This window comes from Aegilops tauschii, chromosome 5 (assembly GCF_002575655.3).
Source record: "Aegilops tauschii subsp. strangulata cultivar AL8/78 chromosome 5, Aet v6.0, whole genome shotgun sequence".
Lineage (NCBI taxonomy): Eukaryota > Viridiplantae > Streptophyta > Magnoliopsida > Poales > Poaceae > Aegilops > Aegilops tauschii.
In genome coordinates, this window is record NC_053039.3 from 492,865,827 (window position 1) to 492,886,477 (window position 20,651).

The 20,651-nt window shown below is 49.5% G+C and overlaps 1 protein-coding gene and 2 long non-coding RNA genes across 4 annotated transcripts; all 3 read right to left on the minus strand.

Annotated features, from left to right (window-relative positions):
• Window positions 1-470: 470 nt before the first annotated feature.
• Window positions 471-5,583, minus strand: LOC141022157 (uncharacterized). Of its 2 annotated transcripts, none has more exons than XM_073498236.1 (7): window positions 3,033-5,583; window positions 2,790-2,946; window positions 2,676-2,711; window positions 2,463-2,552; window positions 2,317-2,381; window positions 1,794-2,244; window positions 471-1,559 (listed from the first exon to the last, which is right to left on the minus strand). In XM_073498236.1, the coding sequence occupies exons 5-7, from the start codon at window positions 2,352-2,354 to the stop codon at window positions 1,206-1,208; spliced, it is 843 nt and encodes a 280-aa protein (XP_073354337.1). In that variant the 5' UTR covers window positions 2,355-2,381; window positions 2,463-2,552; window positions 2,676-2,711; window positions 2,790-2,946; window positions 3,033-5,583; the 3' UTR covers window positions 471-1,205. The 2 variants fall into 2 exon arrangements, with proteins under 2 accessions (XP_073354337.1, XP_073354338.1); XM_073498237.1 differs by having other exon boundaries at window positions 1,186-1,559; window positions 2,463-2,558; window positions 3,033-3,807.
• A 1,220-nt stretch (window positions 5,584-6,803) lies between these two features.
• LOC141022158 (uncharacterized) lies at window positions 6,804-8,426 on the minus strand. Its single transcript, XR_012183178.1, has 3 exons — window positions 8,127-8,426; window positions 7,709-8,045; window positions 6,804-6,920 (listed from the first exon to the last, which is right to left on the minus strand). It is a non-coding gene; the product is annotated as an uncharacterized lncRNA (long non-coding RNA).
• A 7,121-nt stretch (window positions 8,427-15,547) lies between these two features.
• LOC120964105 (uncharacterized) lies at window positions 15,548-17,621 on the minus strand. The gene is made up of 3 exons (XR_005755758.2): window positions 17,139-17,621; window positions 16,683-17,033; window positions 15,548-15,930 (listed from the first exon to the last, which is right to left on the minus strand). It is a non-coding gene; the product is annotated as an uncharacterized lncRNA (long non-coding RNA).
• Window positions 17,622-20,651: the final 3,030 nt, after the last annotated feature.

Genomic DNA, 20,651 nt, shown 5'->3' on the forward strand with positions numbered 1-20,651 from the left:
CGGAAGCCCCTAAGTTCCTATGCTCTATCACAAGTTTACTCTGATTATGTCAAGGTGTGTACGGCCGGGTCTCGCTTTGCCGGCTTAACTTTGGTTTACAGTGTTAGTTGAACACCATGGGTGTCATTAAGACAGGTAACTCGGAGTTAAGATACCAACCTTGTTACCCGGGTTATCTGAACCGGAAGTATGCTTACAGGCCGCTAAGGGTGTTATTACGATTGTGTTAAGGATATAATTGAGGACCAGTCTTTTTTGATTCATTTTCCGGGTTATCTATCCAAAACACCTGATTCTCAGGGCGGTAAGCCGCCTCGAGACTTGTGACTTGCCTTTCTATGCAGGATACTTAAAGGCACCTCTTTAAGGTTGAGAAAAACAAGGGGATGATTATGACCCGGAGAAACATCAAAGAGACAACTTCAAAAGACCTTGGCATTCAAAACGTGCACGATGGCACGGCAGAGATAGACTGTTGCACCTACTTTATTACAAAACTCATCAAATCTAACAAGGGTGGAGCATTGTTTGGTAAACCGACAGCCGAGTTACGATGCCCGCTGAGTGGAAGTCTCCGGCTCGTTCCTGTCCTCTCCTCCGGCTGATCCCAAGACCTGGAAGGTTGATGACTTCCAGTCGATGCCGCTGAGAGCCACGAACTGGGCTTCCTTGTCAATTAACCCGGCCGGGTCAATCTCCGGGGCGAAGGTGTGCTGACGAGCCGGCGGGATCAGGTTGAGGGCTTCATAGCGAGGGGTTGGAATCCTCTGATTCTCCGCGTCATAACCCGGCTGGTACTTGGTCAGATCTGTATCATTCCCGATGAGGGTGGCCACCGGGCGTACAGCCTTCACGCACGCCGCGAAGTACTTCTGATCGAAAGCTGAGCCGTCTTCCTTCAGGCTTGGATAGCCAAGGGCGATGTCCGCCGGATCTAACTCCAGCAGGAATGCCTTGGCCCGGCTCAGCGCGGCGATCGCTCCGGCTCTCGCAGAAGCCCGTCGCAGTTCTTGGATCCGCTGAGGCAGAACGGCGAGCCGGCGCAGGACTTCTGCCAGGTGAGTCGGCACCTCGTTGGATAGGGCCACCACAGCTAAGGCACGCTGTGACCCGGTGTAGAGCTGCTCCACCAGGGTATACACGGCCTTTAGCTTGGTGACCACGCTCTGGTCGAGGTTGGCACTTCTGGGACCTGTTTAACAGAATCAGGTAAGTCGGCGACAAGGATGAATCATGAGATATAAGTATTCTAACATTGATGAGAGCCGGTGAGGCGACTTACCGAAGATGGCGGCCACCATTTGGGAAACCTGGCGCTTTAGGCCGGAGAGCTCGGCGGTCTTCTCAGAGACAGCCTTCTCCGCCTGTTCTGCCCGGGTTACCAGTGCAGCCTTCTCTTCGGCCCAGGCTTTTCGCTCAGCATCAAATTCTGTCTTCAGCTTCTCTTGAGCGGCGATGCTGGTTATAAACTTGGCGTTTGCTTTCCGGGTCTCCATCTCCTGCGTCTTCAGCCGGCTCTTGAGATCCGCAAGGTCCGCCTCTAGCTTCTTGCCAACAGCCTGCATAAATTTCCGGGTTATTAACAGTCATTATATAAGTCCCAAGCGTTTTCCAAGCAAAGACACTTGGCACTTGGGGGCTAATGCATATTGAACGTATCTATTTACATACTGCCGGCTCAATGGAGTAAGCCGGAACCTAAGTCTACAACATATTTAATCATGAGTCGTCGACTTGGGGGCTAGCATGGCAAAGGTAACTATGCAGTAAGTAAAAAGATAGCAGAAGGATACCTCAGATTTTTGCTGGATCTGGTTTACCATGGCGACCTCGGCGTCCCGGCTCTTGTGTACTTGGCTGATGTAGCCAGAGACGAGCTCTCCAATGCTCAGGTTGGCGTAGTTGGAGAGGTCCAGACTCGCCCGGTGGGGCTGCAGCAACTCCCCCTTGGCGGAGCACTTGGCCAACACGGTCGGTCTCCCCGGCTCGACAAACTCCGTCCGGGTGATTACCACGTCCGGGTCGTCTGCTGGTGGCGCTGAGCCAGAGGCCTCCGGGTTAACCGAAGCTTCGGTCGTTGCCTTGGTAGTTGGGGCAGTGGCTTCAGGTGCCGTGTCCATTGGAGTGGTGGCTTCGGGGGCGGAGGCAGCTGGCGGTTCTTGAGCCGTCACCTCCGGTTCAGGCAAATCCGGCACTCCGGCTGATCTGGTCTTCTTTGCTCTTTTGGTGAGCTTTGCCTGAGCACTGAAAGGACAGAAGTGTTAAGCACACAAAGAGTAAGTACAGACAAATATAATGTAAGATGGTTGTCATTACCCGGGCGCGGTCTTGAAAGTCGGAAGACTCGACTGCATTGATTCGCCCGAAGAAGGGGAGGTCTCCTGATAATTGGAGTCAGAAGAATTGAGTGGCTGACGGATAACACCCGCCAACGGATGAAAAGGGTATAAGTGAGAAAAAACCTCAGTTCGACGCTTCCTTGTGGCGTCGGGTAACCCGGCGGAGAGGTCGGTGTCCTTGTTGGTCCGGGTGTGACGCCGGCTTTCGTGAACCTGTCACTTCAAAATAAATTGAGGGTCTTGGTAAGCTAAAGGATGTGAAAAGCTTACTTTCCGGGTTACCCTTCGGACTTTCAGCTGTGGCAAGGGCTCCGAGTCGGAGGAAAGTGACATTGCCTCTTCAACCACCGGGTTACTGGCGCCGGTGTCATCCTGTCAGTAAGCAAGTGTTGATAAGGCGGACAGCAACAGACAACAGACACAGCAAGAATTTAAAAGTTTAGGGGTTACCTCTGACTCGGAGCTGTCGCTTAATTGCCATCAGCTCCGAAGCGGTAGGCCTGCTTCCTTTTTTGCGAGGGGCGGCTTTCTTGGCGGCTTTCTTCGCCTTCCTGGCCTTCTTGGCCGCCTCATGGTCATATTTGACCTGCCAGAACTTATCATCAGCCTGAAAAATACAATGATGAATTCTTAAAACGGTTCAGATGAAGGTTATATGCAGACGAAGATAAAAATTTAAAGTCAGCGGCTTACCGCTGGGGCTGGATTGGTCTTGCAGAAGGGGGCTAACCCAGTCCTTCCGCAGTCTACCAGGCTCTCGTTTAAAAGAGCCTTGGTCTCTTCCTCTGCAACGTCTTCTGGAAGATCATTGCGGCTATGTCTCTGAGGGTCATCCTTTCGTCCTGTGTACTGACACATTAAGCCGGGGCGGCAGCTCAATGGGATCACCCGCCATGAGATCCAGACCCGGACCAGGTCGATTCCGTCCAGACCGTTGCCCAGGAGAGCCTTGATTTTGTTGATAGTGGGAAGCAGAGGCTGGCGCTCCGCTTGAGTCAGTTTGTCCGACAGTGGGTGAGTCGGCTCCAGACGTGTTGGGCGAAAGCCGGGCAGCGGGCTTTCATCAGCCGGGGACGTGTCTTGGCAGTAGAACCAAGTCATTCCAGTCCTTGGGGTGGCTCGGCGGCTCTGCGTAAGGGAAAAGACAGTCCCTACGCCGTTGGATGGAAATGCCACCTAACTCCAGACTTGGCCCGTTGGCGCACTCATTCTGGCGGTTTAAGTAAAAAAGCTCTCTGAAGAGCAGCAGACTAGGTTCTTCTCCAAGGTAAACCTCGCAGAAGACTTGAAAATTGCAGATGTTGGATACGGAGTTGGGTCCTATATCTTGAGGCCGCAAGTCGAAGAAGTTGAGCACGTCCCTAAAAATTTTTGAGCCGGGTGGTGCGAAGCCCCGGCTCATATGATATGCGAAAATCACTACCTCCCCGTCCTTTGGCTGTGGTCTCTCTTCTGACGGGTCAGGGGCACGGTAGGACATGATTTCCTTCTTAGGCAGATATCCGGACTTAACAAAATTGGCTAGGGTCTCGTTGGTGACGTTGGACCTCATCCAGTTGCAAGTGATGGGAGCCTTAGGAGGCATGGTGAAAGTTGGCAGTCTATGACAAAAAGGAAAAATGTCCGGGTTAATTATAAGCCGGAGATCTACAGTTCAAAACTAAGGTGGCGGCTTATGAAGGGGACTAATGATATATACTCAGGTACAGTGGGTTATTTAAGCCGCAGGGGCATTCAGAGTAAGTTGGTTATCTACGGCCTTACCACAGTTAAGCCGGAGGATTCTATGAAGCATGGTTTTCTTTAAAGCCGGAGGATTCTACGGCGCGTGGTTTCTTTAAACCGGAATTGTAAGCTGCCAAGATTCAATGGTTGCAGTTTTTACTAAGTGTGGTAAAACAGGTTTCACACATTGCAGTAACTTTTTTGGATCAAAATGGTCGGGCAAAGGAAAAAATTTCTAGACCTAGAAACCGAAGTGAGGGAGTTCTTGGGTTCGAACAAGTTCTATGCAGGCCTAAGATCAAGCAAGAGCAGTAACTAGGAGAACTACCGAACTTGCGGGCAATGGTGACGAACACGAAGAACGTGGATGAACCCTACTGCAGATCTACTCTACGGGGTAGTGAGAACTTACCGGAGCTGAAGAGGTGCGGGAGTCGCCGCCGTTTATCTGGTCCGAGTCAGGGTGATGCAGCGGCCAAGGTTGACGAAGACCGGAGGCGAGACGACGGCGGCGGAGTGCGAGCTCAGTGAGAGAGGCAGCGGCGCGAGGAGGAAGAAGAGTGGCAGAGAAGCCCGTCGGGCCGGCCTATTTATAAGGCGAGCTCATAAAGTGGGCACGAGAATCAAGGAGACCGTGGCGTGGTTATCTCCCCCCCACGACGCCTCGTTTTTCGGGATGACAGTAAAAGCAAAGATCCGTTGCGGATCCGGTGGAGTAAAAAACGGGCTTAATGGAAGATGACGTCACGGCAGATTATCCGGAGTCCAGAGGATGATGTCACGCCGGGTTATGGCCTCACATGAAAGGTAAGCCGGAGATTTTTTCTGTCGGAAGAGTTGAAGATTGACATGAGCCGGCTCAAATCAATCTGGGGCCTAATGTTGAGGATATAGACCTTAAGGTCACCCGCCAGGAGGGGCCGGGTTACTTTAATGGTCATTACCAGAAGCCCGGAGCCAAGCTTGAAGACGGTGGGCCAGAGATGGGCTTAAGACCCGGATATGGCTTAAGGCCCGTAGTTACAAACATTATTATGGTAGAACTTGTAGTGCAAGGCAAGTATGATTGAGAGTCCGAGCCGGACACTCTTATTAGCCGGTCGGGACTCTAAGGGCTGCTGGGCGTCAGCCTCCCTATATAAAGGGACGACCCGGCAGCGGTTTAGGGACAAGAACAATCTCATCGAGAGCCGGGCATAGCAGTTTAGCTCCCCGGTGATCGTAACCCTAATCAATACCACCTCAACTGGATGTAGGCTTTACCTTCACCGTAAGGGGCCGAACCAGTATAAACCCTCGTGTTCCTTGTCCCACATTAACCCCTTCAAGCTTCCTGGTTGCGATGGCTCCACGACTAAGTTCTAGCTCGAGGACATCTGCCGTGACAATTCCACGACACCGATCGTACCAACTGGGCTCCACTACTGATCATCAGGAAACAAAACATGGTAACGGCCAAGGTCCTTGTCAAACTCCCACTTGAGTTCGGTAGCATCGCCTGCATTGGCATCATCGGCACCTGCAACTCTTTTGGTAGTATCTGTGAGTCACGAGGACTCAGCAATCTCAAAACCTGCAAGACCAAGACTATTTAAGCTTATGGGTAGGATGTGTTAATGAGGTGGAGCTGCGGCAAGCGATAAGAAAAATATGGTGGCTAACATACACAAATGAGAGTAAGATGAGAAACTACGCAACGGTCATGAAGCTAGAAGTGATTAAGAAGTGATCCTGAAACTATTTACATTCAAACATAACACCAAAACCGTGTTCACTTCCCGCACTCCGCCGAAAAGAGACCATCGCGGCTACACACGCGGTTGATGCATTTTAATTAAGTCAAGTGTCAAGTTCTCTACAACCGGATATTAACAAATTCCCATCTGCCACATAACCGCGGGCATGGCTCTCGAAAGTTTATACCCTGCAGGGGTGTCCTAACTTAGCCCATCACAAGCTCTCATGGTCAACGAAGGATATTCCTTCTCCCGAGAAGACCCGATCAGACTCGGAATCCCGGTTACAAGACTTTTCAACAATGGTAAAAAACAGACCAGCAAGACCACCCGAATGTGCCGACAAATCCCGACAGGAGCTGCACATATCTCGTTCTCAGGGCACACCGGATAAGCGAAGCGTACATGTATATACCAGATACCCCAAGTTGCCAAGGGGCGGCCCCGCACGGTGCTCTAGTTTGGACCAACACTCAGAGGAGCACTGGCCCGGGAGGGTAAAATAAAGATGACCCTCGGGGCTGCAGACCCCAAGGGAGGGTTATAGGTTGTTAGGCAAATGGAAAACCAACATTGGGCCTTGCTGGAGGAGTTTTATTCAAAGCGAACTGTCAAGGGGGTCCCATAACCCCAACCGCGTAAGGAACGCAAAATCAAGGAACATAACACCTGTATGACGGAAACTAGGGCGGCAAGAGTGGAACAAAACACCAGGCATAAGGCCGAGCCTTCCACCCTTTACCAAGTATATAGATGCATTAATTAAAATAAGAGATATTGTGATATCCCAACATAATCATGTTCCAACATGGAGCAATCTTCAACTTCACCTGCAACTAACAACGCTATAAGCGGGGCTGAGCAAAAGCGGTAACATAGCCAAACAACGGTTTGCTAGGAAGTTGGGTTAGAGGCTTGCCATGGCAATATGGGAGGCATGATAAACAAGTGGTAGGCAGCAGGACATAGCGATAGAACGAACAACTAGCAAGCAAAGATAGAAGTGATATCGAGGGTAATGGTCATCTTGCCTGAGATCCCGCAAGGAAGAAGAACGAGTCCATGAAGAAGACAAACGGACGTAGTCGAACGGATCCTCACAATCGCAACGTAACCGGAACTACAAGGAGAAGCGCAACCGGAAAGAGGTAAACATCATGGTAAACAACCATCACATAAGCATGGTATGATGCAAAAACAAGTATGATGCATGTCCGGTTTAATGAGGCATGGCATGGCAAAGTGCACAAACAATACTACAAATTAAGTGGAGCTAAATATGCAACGAGTTGCATATTGATGAAATATCACATCAATTATTTAGTTCTCTCCCGTTTATCTACCCAACAATATTAAATGTTATTAAACATGGCAAGGGGTGAAGCATATGAAAGCTACCTATCTAGGCAAGTTTAAATGAGGCCGGAAGAACGAACAACAATTCCGGAAAATCTTCATGTCCACATTTTGAATTAGCTACTGTTCTGCCCTAAACCATATTTTAATGTTTTTAAATAGTAAAACAAAGTGCACCAAGTTAATCTATGCATTATTCCACCCCATTTACATATAAAGTTTATTAAATTCGGAGCTACAGTTAATTAGTTATGAAATAAATCATTTTAACATGGCATTTATGCAAAATTAAACAAACAGCGAGTTTAAACATTTTAAATAGGGATGAAAGTTGGATATTGTTAAACTACACAAATTTCTGAGCATTTTACATATATGAAGTTATTACATATGATGCATAGTTATTAAGTTATTATATGCATGATCAACAGGGGTTTTTCTACAAAACTGGCGGTCTCTGGGTAATGCTAAAATCGCAGAACTGGGAAAAACATGATATGGGCCGCATCTGAGCAGGAAGCCCAACAGAGGAAAGGCCAAGGGGCTGCTCACCAAAGGCTTCGGGCCAGATCGGTGAGGTGGGGACTGGGCCATGGTCAACGGGCGAAGAGGAGGCGGCCCAGGCGCGGTAAACAGCGTGCGCTCGTTCCTTGCTCGAACGAGGGGGCGATGCAGAAGGCAGGGGGCGATGCAGGGGAAGCAGAGGCGCGGCGGCAGCTTGGCGAGGCGGCCTTGGTGGGGAACCGGTCGGAACGGGACTGGGACGGCGGACGAAGGCGAGATGGTGGGGTCCGGGAACGACAGGATCGAGCCGGGTCCTGGGCGAGGACGGCGGCTGCTTGCGGTTCAGTGGAGGCCCAGGGTGGCTGCGTTCGTCTTCCTGAAGCTCCTGCAGGTTGCGGCGGTCAGCGAGGCAACAAGGTCCAGTGGAGGAAGAGTGAAAGAAGCAGGAGGGACGCGAGGGGCTTGCCTGGTGGCGGTGCTCGTCTGCGGCGGCCGGAGCTGCTGATGGGCGAGGTTAGAGCGGGAGGCGGACGCGGCAACGCAGGGGATCGAGGGGATCCACAGGAGGACGAGCTCGGGAGGCAGCTCGCGTCCCTGGCGTCAGGAGGCTTGGCGCGGGGATGCTAGTGCCTGCGGTGGTCGCCGACGGCAGGGAGATGGTGGTTCCCTGTCCAGGTAAGAGAGAGATGTGAGCGAGAGACAGGGGAAAGAAGAAGCAGAAGAAGAATCAAAGGAGAGGGACGCGACGGTCCTGCTAGTCGCCGGCGAGGAGCGGCTCGGAGGCCTCGGGCACGAGGAGATCGGCGAGTGGTGCTGGTTGGTTGGGTGCAGAAAACGAGGTGGATCGGATCGGAAGGGATCCCGAGAGAACAGGGAGTTGGTCGGGTGGCGGCGGAAGGAATGGGATGGATGGGATGGCTGGGCTAGGGTTTTGACGGCTATTTATAGCTACGTGGAAGTTTAGGGGCTAGATGGACCCTCCGATTTTAATCGGACGATCCTGGATAAACAGGTTAGGAAGACCAAATAAGAAAACGGAGATGTTTTATAGATGTTTGGGGATGATCCGGATCCAACGGTAGCGACTACTCGGGTCGGGTCCGCGGAAGTTTCGGACGCGCACGCGAGGGGTCGGTGCACTGTACAGAGAGACTCCGGTTTAGGCAAGAGGGAAAACGAAGAACAAGGTTGGTCTTGAAACGGTCAACAAAAGCAAGGGGGATGCGTCAACTACAAGCAGATGCAAGTTTTAAAAACAATGACGGCAACGATGTGCCGATGCAATGCAAATCATGACATGATGAATGCAACAAATAAATAAAACACACAGCGAAACTCGAAAAACATGGAAGGCGTCTGGAGCGTCGGTCTCGGGTCGTCACAATATACCTACCTAGATAAATTACGGAATAGATAACTGCCAAACGTCTGGATTTTAGGATCCCATCCTGAACGTGATTTGTACCATTGGATCATTTGCACGAATCTTAGAGCAAGGTGATTAGCCACTTCAGATTATTTTGTCCGGGAAAAAGGCACATCGCCACGAACGCCTTCCCCTCCCCCCTACTCCTCTGTCTTTTCTCCCTTCTCCCCCCACTCCTCCTACATTTTATCCCCCACTGTCTCACACACAACCAACAATTCCTTCATCATCCCCTTCCCTTTTCTCCGGCTAGGCACTGCCGGCGATTCCCACAGGTGGCGTAATGACGCAGCGCGGAGGAAGAGGCTCACGCGTGGCAAGTGGCAAGCGGATCTTGGACAGCGACCATGTCGACGACGACGGAGGAGAGGGACACCGCGTGTGGTGGTATGGTGATTCCGGCGGGCCGGAGTTGCCGGAGAGATGGAAGGGAGGCGTGTTGGGGAACGTAGTAATTTCAAAATTTTCCTACGCACACGCAAGATCATGGTGATGCATAGCAACGAGAGGGGAGAGTGTTGTCCACGTACCCTCGTAGACCGACAGCGGAAGCGTTATCACAACGCGGTTGATGTAGTCGTACGTCTTCACGATCCGACCGATCAAGTACCGAACGCACGACACCTCCGAAGTTCTACACACGTTCAGCTCGATGACGTCCCTCGAACTCCGATCCAGCCGAGTGTTGAGGGAGAGTTTCATCAGCACGACGGCGTGGTGACGATGATGATGTTCCACCGACGCAGGGCTTCGCCTAAGCTCCGCGACGGTATTATCGAGGTGTAATCTGGTGGAGAGGGGGACCGCGCACGGCTAAAATATCGTATATCAAGTGTGTCCATGGGGTGCCCCCTGCCCCCGTATATAAAGGAGCAAGGGGGAGGCAGCTGGCCAAGGGGAGAGGCGCGCCATAGGGAGGAGTCCTACTCCCTCCTCCTTTCCTTGTGGAAGTAGGAGAAGGGAAGGGGGAAGGAGAAAGAAGGAAGGGTGCGCCCCCCTTCCCTAGTCCAATTCGGACCACACCATGGGGAGGGGTGCGGCCACCTTTTGAGGCCTTTCTCTCCTTTCCCGTATGGCCCATTAAGGCCCAATACGAATTCCCGTAACTCTCCGGTACTCCGAAAAATACCCGAATCACTCGGAACCTTTCCGAAGTCCGAATATAGTCGTCCAATATATCGATCTTTACGTCTCGACCATTTCGAGACTCCTCGTCATATCCCCGATCTCATCCGGGACTCCGAACTCCTTCGGTACATCAAAACTCAATAAAACTGTCATCGTAACGTTAAGCGTGCGGACCCTACGCGTTCGAGAACTATGTAGACATGACCGAGACACGTCTCCGGTCAATAACCAATAGCGGGACCTGGATGCCCATATTGGCTCCCACATATTCTACGAAGATCTTTATCGGTCAGACCGCATAACAACATACGTTGTTCCCTTTGTCACCGGTATGTTACTTGCCCGAGATTTGATCGTCGGTATCTCGATACCTAGTTCAATCTCGTTACCGGCAAGTCTCTTTCCTCGTTCCGTAATACATCATCCCGCAACTAACTCATTAGTCACAATGCTTGCAAGGCTTACAGTGATGTGCATTACTGAGTGGGCCCAGAGATACCTCTCCGACAATCGGAGTGACAAATCCTAATCTCGAAATACGCCAACCCAAAAAGTACCTTTGGAGACACCTGTAGAGCACCTTTATAATCACCCATTTACGTTGTGACGTTTGGTAGCACACAAAGTGTTCCTCCGGTAAACGGGAGTTGCATAATCTCATAGTCATAGGAACATGTATAAGTCATGAAGAAAGCAATAGCAACATACTAAACGATCGGGTGCTAAGCTAACGGAATGGGTCAAGTCAATCACGTCATTCTCCTAATGAGGTGATCTCGTTAATCAAATGACAACTTATGTCTATGGATAGGAAACATAACCATCTTTGATTAACGAGCTAGTCAAGTAGAGGCATACTAGTGACACTCTGTTTGTCTATGTATTCACACATGTATTATGTTTCCGATTAATACAATTCTAGCATGAATAATAAACATTTATCATGATATAAGGAAATATATAATACTTTATTATTGCCTCTAGGGCATATTTCCTTCAAGGCGGCGGCGCTTCTTGAGGAGGCTGGACTCGGATGGGGGAGGGGCGGACTTGTCCCCGATGCAGCGCTACTCCAGGAGGCGGACACGGAAGGGGATAGCAGCAGTGGAGACGATGCGTTCCACAAGAGTGGCGATCCCTGCAACCGTAGGTCTGGGGCGGGCGTAGCGGATCTGTTGGGGAACGTAGCATGCAATTTCAAAAAATCCTATGATCACGCAAGATCTATCTAGGAGATGCATAGCAACGAGAGAGGAGAGTATGTCCACGTACCCTCGTAGACCGAAAGCGGAAGCGTTAGCTTAACGTGGTAGATGTAGTCGAACGTCTTCGCGATCTAACCGATCAAGCACCGAACGTATGACGCCTCCGAGTTCAGCACACGTTCAACTCGATGACGTCCCTCGAACTCTTGATCCAGTAGAGGGTCGAGGGAGAGTTCCGTCAGCACAACGGCGTGGCGACGGTGTTGGTGATGTGATCCGCGTAGGGTTTCACCTAAGCACTACGACGCTATGACCGGAGGAGTAAACTATGGAGGGGGGCACCGCACACGGCTAAGAAACAACTGTTGTGCTTTGGGGTGCCCCCCTGCTCCCATATATAAAGGAGGAGAGGAGGGGGCGTCCGGCCTAGAGGGTGGCGCGCCAAGGGGGAGTCCTACTAGGACTCCTAGTCCTAGTAGTATTCCCCTTTCCTTTCCGTAGAAGGGGGGAAGGGGAAAGAGGTGGAGGAGAAGAAGGAAAGGGGGGCCACGCCCCCCACCCCTAGTCCAATTCGGTTTGGGCTTGGTGGGGGCGTGCGCCTCTACCTGGCTGCCTGCCTCCTCTCTCCACTAGGGCCCATGAAGGCCCAATAGTCCCCCGGGGGTTCCGGTAACCTCCCGGTGCTCCGGAACTTATCCGATACTTCCTGAAACCATTCTGGTGTCCGAATGTAACCTTCCAATATATCAATCTTTACCTCTCGACCATTTCGTGACTCCTCGTCATATCCGTGATCTCATTCGGGACTCCGAACAAACTTCGGTCACCAAAACACATAACTCATAATACAAATCGTCATCGAATGTTAAGCGTGCGGACCCTACGAAATTGTATAGGTGCGCCATTACTAAGTTGACATAGTAAAGGCACACTTTGTATAGGTGCGCCATTACTAAGTTGACATAGTAATGGTGCACCTTTACAAAGTGCGCCATTACTATGTGTATGACTGGGTCAAACCTTGGTCAAACTTAGTAATGGCGCACTTTGCATAGGTGTGCCATTACTATGTCAAACTTAGTAATGGCGCACCTATAGAAAGTGCGCCATTACTAAGTTTGACCAAGGTTTGACCAAGTCATACACATAGTAATGGCGCACTTTGTGAAGGTGCGCCATTACTAACTTTCAAATGCACCCCCTGGACCGCCTTTTCAGTTTTAAAAAAATAAAAGAAAATGATAGAAATGTCAAAAAAATAAAAGAAAATAAGTTTCCCATGTGATATGTGGTCTAGTTGTTGGGAAAATTTACAAATATGAATTTCGACTTTATTTGCAAAATATGTCTGGAATTTGTAAAATGGGCATAACTTTTGCATACGAACTCGGATTAAAAAGTTTTTTATATGAAAAATCATCTACTCGAAAAGTTACATCCGAATTCAACGGGGGAAACCCCGTTAAAGATTTTTAGAATCCCCAAAAACCTAGGACAACGCTAACGCCCACACGTGTGGTGGGAGCCAAACCCGTCCACACGCCCTATAACATACAGACTACGCCATGTCACCGCATGCATGCCTGTGGAAATCTGTTTGGATTTTCAGTTTTTAAAATGTTTTATCTCTTAAATGAGAAATCCGATTGAAGATCCGTTTTCACCATTAAATCTCTCGCGACGAGATCTTCGAAACTAGATCTCATATCAATATATTTTGACAAAAAAAATTTGGTTAAAAGTTGCCATGTCTATTGCACATGAATTGCCATGATGTTTACACTAAAGTTGCCATGTTATGTTTCAGCTATTTTCATCTATATTAAAAAATAAATTTTGACATATTATAAAACAGAGAATTAAGAAACTAGACTTGCCATGCACCATAAACTAAAATTGCCATGATACATGCACCTAAAATTGCCATGGTTCATGCAAAAAATTATTTTCATTGTCAAAATACTGGAATTGCTATCATCAAAAACTAAAATTGTCATGATCTACAAACTAAAATTGCCACATGGCAACTTTAGTTTAAGCACCATGGCAACTACAGTGTAAACATCATGGCAACTTTTGGGGAAAAAAAGATTTCGTCGAAACATATCAACATGGGGTCTAGTTTGGAAGATCTCATCGAGACGGATTTAATGGTGAAAACGGATTTTTAATTCGCTTTCTCAATTAGGAGATAAAATATTTTTAAGCCGAAAACCAAAAAGATTTCTGCTGATGTCATCTGTTCATACGTGGCAGAATGAGTGGTGATGGAGGTGTGTGAGCGATGTGCAAACGCTCACACATGTGGGCGTTAGTTTTTCCGAAAACCTAACAGAATAAAAGATACGGGGCTTTTAAGATCTAGAGGGGGAGAAACATGAAAATTTTCAAACTTAGTAATGGCGCACCATTTGCTAGGTGCGCCACTAGTAACAGAAAAAAAATTGGTTTTGATTTTTTTTTGGAAAAAATGTTCAAAATATGATACGCAATATGACGGGGAAGTTTGAAATATTTTTTCAAAATTTCATAACACTCATGAACATGAACAAAGTCCTAGACATCAAAAAGGTTTAATAGGATTGATATGATAGATATATCAACAAGTGCCTGTTAAGTGAGCTGGTGCTGGGGTTGGATAGAACTGCGAAGTTAAGCATGCTCGGGCTGGAGTAGTGTGAGGATGGGTGACCTTTCGGGATGTGGTGCGCCATTACTAAGTCAGATAGTAATGGCGCACTTCTAGGCATAGTAATGGTGCACTATAGGTGCGCCATTACTATCTGTGATAGTAATGGCGCACCAAATATGCGCCATTAGTATTTGTTAATAGTGGCGTGGTAATAGTGGCGCACCTATAGTGCGCCATTAAGGGCAAAAATAGGTGCGCCACTAACAGGCCTTTTTCTAGTAGTGAATGAACAGGAAAGGGATAAATAGAGTTGGCTTACAATCGCCACTTCACAAAATGAACATATAATTCGTACATCATCAGAGTACACTCATAGGTCCGACTACACAACCAAAAGAAAAGAAGACAACCCCAAATGCTAGAACCCTGATCGTCCCAACTGGGCTCCACTACTGATCATCAGGAAAACGAAACATTAAAACGACCAAGGTCTTCGTTGAACTCCCACTTGAGCTCGGTGGCATCACCTGCACTGGTATCATCGGCACCTGCAACTGTTTTGGTAGTAATCTGTGAGTCACGAGGACTCAGCAATCTTAAAACCCGTGAGATCAAGACTATTTAAGCTTATGGGTAGGATGTGGTAATGAGGTGGAGCTGCAGCAAGCGATAAGCAAAAAATATGGTGGCTAACATACGCAAATAAGAGTAAGATGAGAAACTACGCAACGGTCGTAAGCTAGAAGTGATCAAGAAGTGATCCTGAGCTACTTACGTTCAAACATAACCCAAAACCGTGTTCACTTCCCGGACTCCGCCGAAAAGAGACCATCATGGCTACACACGTGGTTGATTCATTTTAATTAAGTCAAGTTCAAGTCTTCTACAACCGGATATTAACAAATTCCCATCTGCCACATAACCGCGGGCACGGCTCTCGAAAGTTTATACCCTGCAGGGGTGTCCCAACTTAGCCCATCACAAGCTCTCATGATCAACGAAGGATATTCCTTCTCCCGGGAAGACCCGATCAGACTTGAAATCCCGGTTACAAGACATTTCAACGATGGTAAAACAAGACCAGCAAGACCGCCCGAATGTGCCAACAAATCCCGATAGGAGCTGCACATATCTCGTTCTCAGGGCACACCGGATGAGACATCCTACGAGTAAAACCAGCCCTCAAGTTTCCCCGAGGTGGCCCCGCAGTCTGCTCATTTCGGACCAACACTCAGAGGAGCACTGGCCCGGGGCGGTTAAAATAAAGATGACCCTCGAGGCTGCAGACCCCAAGGGAAGGTTATAAGTTGTTAGGCAAATGGAAAACCAATGTTGGGCCTTGCTGGAGGAGTTTTATTCAAGGCGAACTGTCAAGGGGCTCCCATAACCCCAACCGCGTAAGGAATGCAAAATCAATGAACATAACACCAGTATGAAGGAAACTAGGGCGGAAAGAGTGGAACAAAACACCAGGCATAAGGCCGAGCCTTCCACCCTTTACCAAGTATATAGATGCATTAATTAAAATAAGAGATATTGTGATATCCCAACATAAACATGTTCCAACATGGAGCAATCTTCTTCTTCACCTGCAACTAACAACGCTATAAGAGGGGCTGAGCAAAAGCGGTAACATAGCCAAACAACGGTTTGCTAGGAAGGTGGGTTAGAGGCTTGACATGGCAATATGGGAGGCATGTATGACAAGGTAGGTAGCGCGACATAGCGATAGAATGAACAACTAGCAAGCAAAGATAGAAATGATATCGAGGGTAATGGTCATCTTGCCTGAGATCCCGCAAGGAAGAAGAACGAGTCCATGAAGAAGACAAACGGACGTAGTCGAACGAATCCTCACAACTCTGGAACGAAACCGAAGCTAACGAGAGAAGCAAACCGGAAAGAAGGAAACATCATGGTAAACACACAAGCATAAACATGGCATGATGCACAAACAAGTATGATGCATGTCTGGTTTAATGAGGCATGGCATGGCAAAGTGCAACAAACAATACTACAAATTAAGTGGAGCTCAATATGCAACGAGTTGCATATTGATGAAACACCACATCAATTATTTAGTTCTCTCTCATTTATGTACCCAACAATATTAAATGTTATTAAACATGGCAAGGGGTGAAGCATATGAAAACTACCTATCTAGGCAAGTTTAAATGAGGCCGGAACAACAAACAACAATTCCAGAAAATCCCCATATGCATATTTTGGATTTGGTACTGTTCTGATCTAAACACAATTTTATTGTTGTTAAACAGGAAAATAAAGTGCACCATGATAATCTATGCATTTTTTAACTCCAATTACATATAAAGTTTATTAAATTTGGAGCTACAGGTATTTAGTTATGAAATAAATCATTTTAACATGGCATGTATGCAAAATTAAACAAACAGCAAGTTAAACATTTTAAACATAGATGAAAGTGGCATATTATGAAACTAGACAAAATTCTAAGCATTTTACATATTAGAATCATTTTAACATGATGCATGATTTGTGAGTAATTAAATGCATGAACTAGAGGGACTTGACTGCAAAACTGGTTTTTCCTGGATATTTAGCAAATCGCAGAACCTAACAAAACACTATTGGGCTGGCAGAACTGCTCACATTGGGCCTCACGGCCTAAAGTGGAGAAGCAGAGGCAGGCTGGGGCAAGCAGAGGCCCATGAGCGAGCGAGGCACTCATTTCAGGACGCAGCAGAGGAGCGACCTAGGCTGGTCAACGCGAGGCAGGGCGCGGGGTCAACGCGGGGTTGTCCCGCTCGATGCAGGTGGCACTGCGATGCAGGGGACTTGGCGCGGCGGCGCAGATGGTCTCCGGCGAGGGCACCGGTGGCTGGGGACGGGGCCCAGCCGGCGGGATCCGGCCGGAACGGGCAAGGGCGACGAAGGCCGGCCGGGTCTGGTGGTGGAGACGAGGTTCAGCGGGAGCCGCGGCGAGGCAGCAGCTTGGAGCTCCTGCAAAATGGCGGCGGCGCGGCTGATTAGGTGACGGGTGAGGAAGCAAAGAGAAAAGAAGAGCAGGAGGAAGGAGGGAGGCGGGAGGCGGGGCGTGGCAAGGACCTGGTCCGGCAAGGTCGCCGTCGAGGGCTCCAGACGCAGCAACAGGCCCGCGGAGCTCGGAAGCGGCGGGGTCCCCGTAGCATCGGTGCTGTGGAGAACAGGCACAGAGAGAGAAACATGCATGAGAGAATAGAGAGAGCTGAAGGGGAAGGAGAAGAAGGGAAAGGAGAGGGGCACTGAGGGGGTCCTGGTGGCTGCTGTTGCTCGCCGGCATCAGCCGGATCGGCGATGGGGTCGAGGTGGACCTTGAGCGCCTTGGCTGCTGCGGGAGATGGACAAGCCAAGCGAGTGGGGCTCGGGCATGAGGTGGGAGGCGGCAGCGAGGTGAGGAAGGGGAAGGCTTGGACGGCTGCTGGATCGAGCGAGGGGATTGGCTCGAGGATGAAAACGAGGAGGGAGATGGCTGCGCGTGGTTGGCTGGATCGGATCTGGGAGGATCCCGAGAGCGAAGGGAGTTGGTCGGGTGGTGGCGGAGGGAATGGAAGGATGGGACAAGGCGCCTAGGATCTAGGGTTGGATTGGTATATATAGTAGGTGGTAGGTATGAGGGGTATTTGGACCCTCCGACTTAGATCCGACGGTCGAGAAAAATAGGCTAGGACAGTCCAATTAGGAAAACGGAGATGTTTTAGGGATATTAGGGGATGACCCGGATCCATCGGTCTGGACAGCCCGGGTCGGGTTCGGGACGGCTTTCGGACGCACACGTGAGGGTCGATGCACTGTGCAAAGAGGGGTTAGGCAGACATGGTCAAGTGTGTGGTTGGACTGAGAATGGTCAACGAAGACAAAGCGGTCTGACAACATTGCCACGGAGAAGACAAGAGAGAAGAGAACGGTCTGGCAGAGACAAGGAAGAAGCGGCAACCACGAATGGATGCAAGCTTTATGAAAACATGCAGATGCAATGCGCATGATGCTATGATGAAATGCAACAAACAAATAAATACATATGACGAAACTCAAAAAACATAGAAGGCATCTGAAGCGTCGGTCTTGGGGCGTTACAGTAACTTACATAAAATGGATCATTAGAGCTAACTTAGCATATTATAGCTAACTTAGAGCTAACTTAGGTCATTTTGGAGCTAACTTAGGATCATGCGAAAACTTACCCTCATCACGGAGGTGAAGCACCGGGGTTGGTCGTGCCGGTAATACCTGGAGAAGGATCGTGCGATGCTTGTCTGGAGTTATGTTACACCAAAGATCATTTGAAATGTCTCATTAGCATGATGACACTCAAATGTTAAGGCTAGTAACTAATGATAATTCAAATGAAACTCACCATGGTCCCCAGAGCAATGACTGGCATCGGCGGAGCGGTCTGACCGCTCTTCTCGCACACGGACTACACATTTCGTTTGACGAGTCAGTCATACTAGTTAATAATGAAACAAACATTAAGTGCATGATTTGGCTAATATGCAGAAAAACTTACCACGAGGAGCTCGTACATGGCCCGGTTCTGCATGTTTCATGCCTTGTCCTCCTCCAACATCCGAGCAGTCCTCTCCTCCAAATCCCGCTCCTTCTCCGCCGCCTGCCGATCCCTCCACCAGAAGCGACTGCATTCTATCTCTCTCTCTCTCTCTCTCTCTCTCTCTGAAGAGCAGCCTGCAACACCACTCCTTGTTAGCATTGTAATCATCGATGGCCGCACACACAATGTAATGGAGGAAAGAAAGTTGAGTCCGTATAACTAACCTCTAAGGCAAGCTCGTGAGGCTGTTGACGAGGCCTCATCTCAGGAGCGGAGCTCGACTGGCGCGCCTTGATCTTCGGGAGAGTGCTAGGACAACGGATAAGTCCATCTCCAATGGCTATCAAGCCATGGGGCCTCCTGCCACCAGAGATCATCACCAACTCGGGATCAATAGGACCTTGGCTCGGGTTGAAGTCCTCGCCCTCCCCTCATCTCTGTACTTCACCAACTTGTTGTGGGAGGAGATGTTGGTGAAGTTCTCTGGATGATCAAGGTCGGACTCAGAGAATGCCTTGACCTTCTTGTACGAGGCGGTATGGGCCATGGCATAGAGGTCGTACACCTCTGGCACCTCCGCCTTATTGTGTCACGCCTGAAAGAGAGGAACAGGGTAAATTAGTAATTAAAGGGATCAAGCGAGCATGAAGAATGAATTGCATGAATCATGAAGCTAAAACATACCCAGTTCCGCCCGAACTGATATAAGTTGGCGCTGCCTTGATGGTGTGGCACACCTTCCATTTGTGCACGTCCGTCCTTGGCATTGTTGTGGAGGGCTAGCCATTGCTCTGAGCACCACTCATCCACCAACACCTCCCAACAACCCATCTGATCGGCACACCATCTCGGGGGCACCTAAGTTAGTAAAGAGAAACTTGAGCGCTACGCCTACCAATCAAATCAAGGAAACTAAGTACAAGGCCTTAAGATAGGTAATTACCATCATGTACTGCTCCTCCTTCAGAAACTTTACGCGGCACGCCGACCTGGTCTTCTTAATACCACGCGAGGCGTAGCAGTATTGAACAGCCTACATCCCGAGCCTCGTGTCGTAAGTTCTGTAGTAGGCGCTTGCGCTCGGTATCGATAACCTCTGCCGCGGCCTCCTCGTATCCCTCCTCACACCTATAGAAGGTCTGCAATCAAACGAGACAACACTGATTAGTACAATAACTAGCTATTTGAAGATTTTAATTGTGTAAAGGAGAAATTACCCAAAACTTTCTAATCGACATCTCTGCCCTTGTGTGCTACAACTCACTGTCGATCCTCTCCTTCAGCGGGGCCGGCGCAGCCAAGTAGTGCTCCCAGCTCAATCCTAGCTGTGGAAGTTGTTGGGCCTGCGGACATATGAAGCGTGCTTCCAACCCCTGCAGTATGACCACGCCAATCCATTAGATATTTGAAGAAACGTGAAGGCAAAAGGTTAAAACGGAGTAAATGCACTTACTTCTCCCCATCAGGCCTAATCAACCACCTCTGCTCACGGGTCGCCGCCATGGGCAGGAGCCATGTAAAACCACGCTGGTAGACGGTGGCCCCCTCAACCACCTCGTCCTCGCTATCAACGGGATCACCGCCACCATCTGCATGGCCACTCAGCCCCTCAGGCGCATCCGGACAGGTACCCCATCCACACGTCTCCTGGGACGTACCCTGGTCCGGAGTCTTGTGGGTAGAAGTCTCGTGGCCCGAAGGCCCGTCGACCCGAGACTCATGGACCGGAGTCCGCGTAGCCTCCTCCTCAGACGTGTCCACCCTAGCAGTCCTATGCTCGGGTGAATCAGCTAGGGATGGCGGCGAGGAAGGCGTAGGAGCATCCCTACCTTTCTGACCTCCCCGACCTCCTCTCTTCCTCCCTCCCCAACCTCCTCTCCTGGTGGGCAACGACGCCGACGAAGAAGCGCCCACCAGTGAAGCCATACCCTTCTACAACGCTCTCCAGAGAGGTACGGGTGGAATGGAAGTACCACTCCCACCACGTGCCGACGAAGAAGGAGCCTCGGAGCGCTCCTTACCCACGCCCA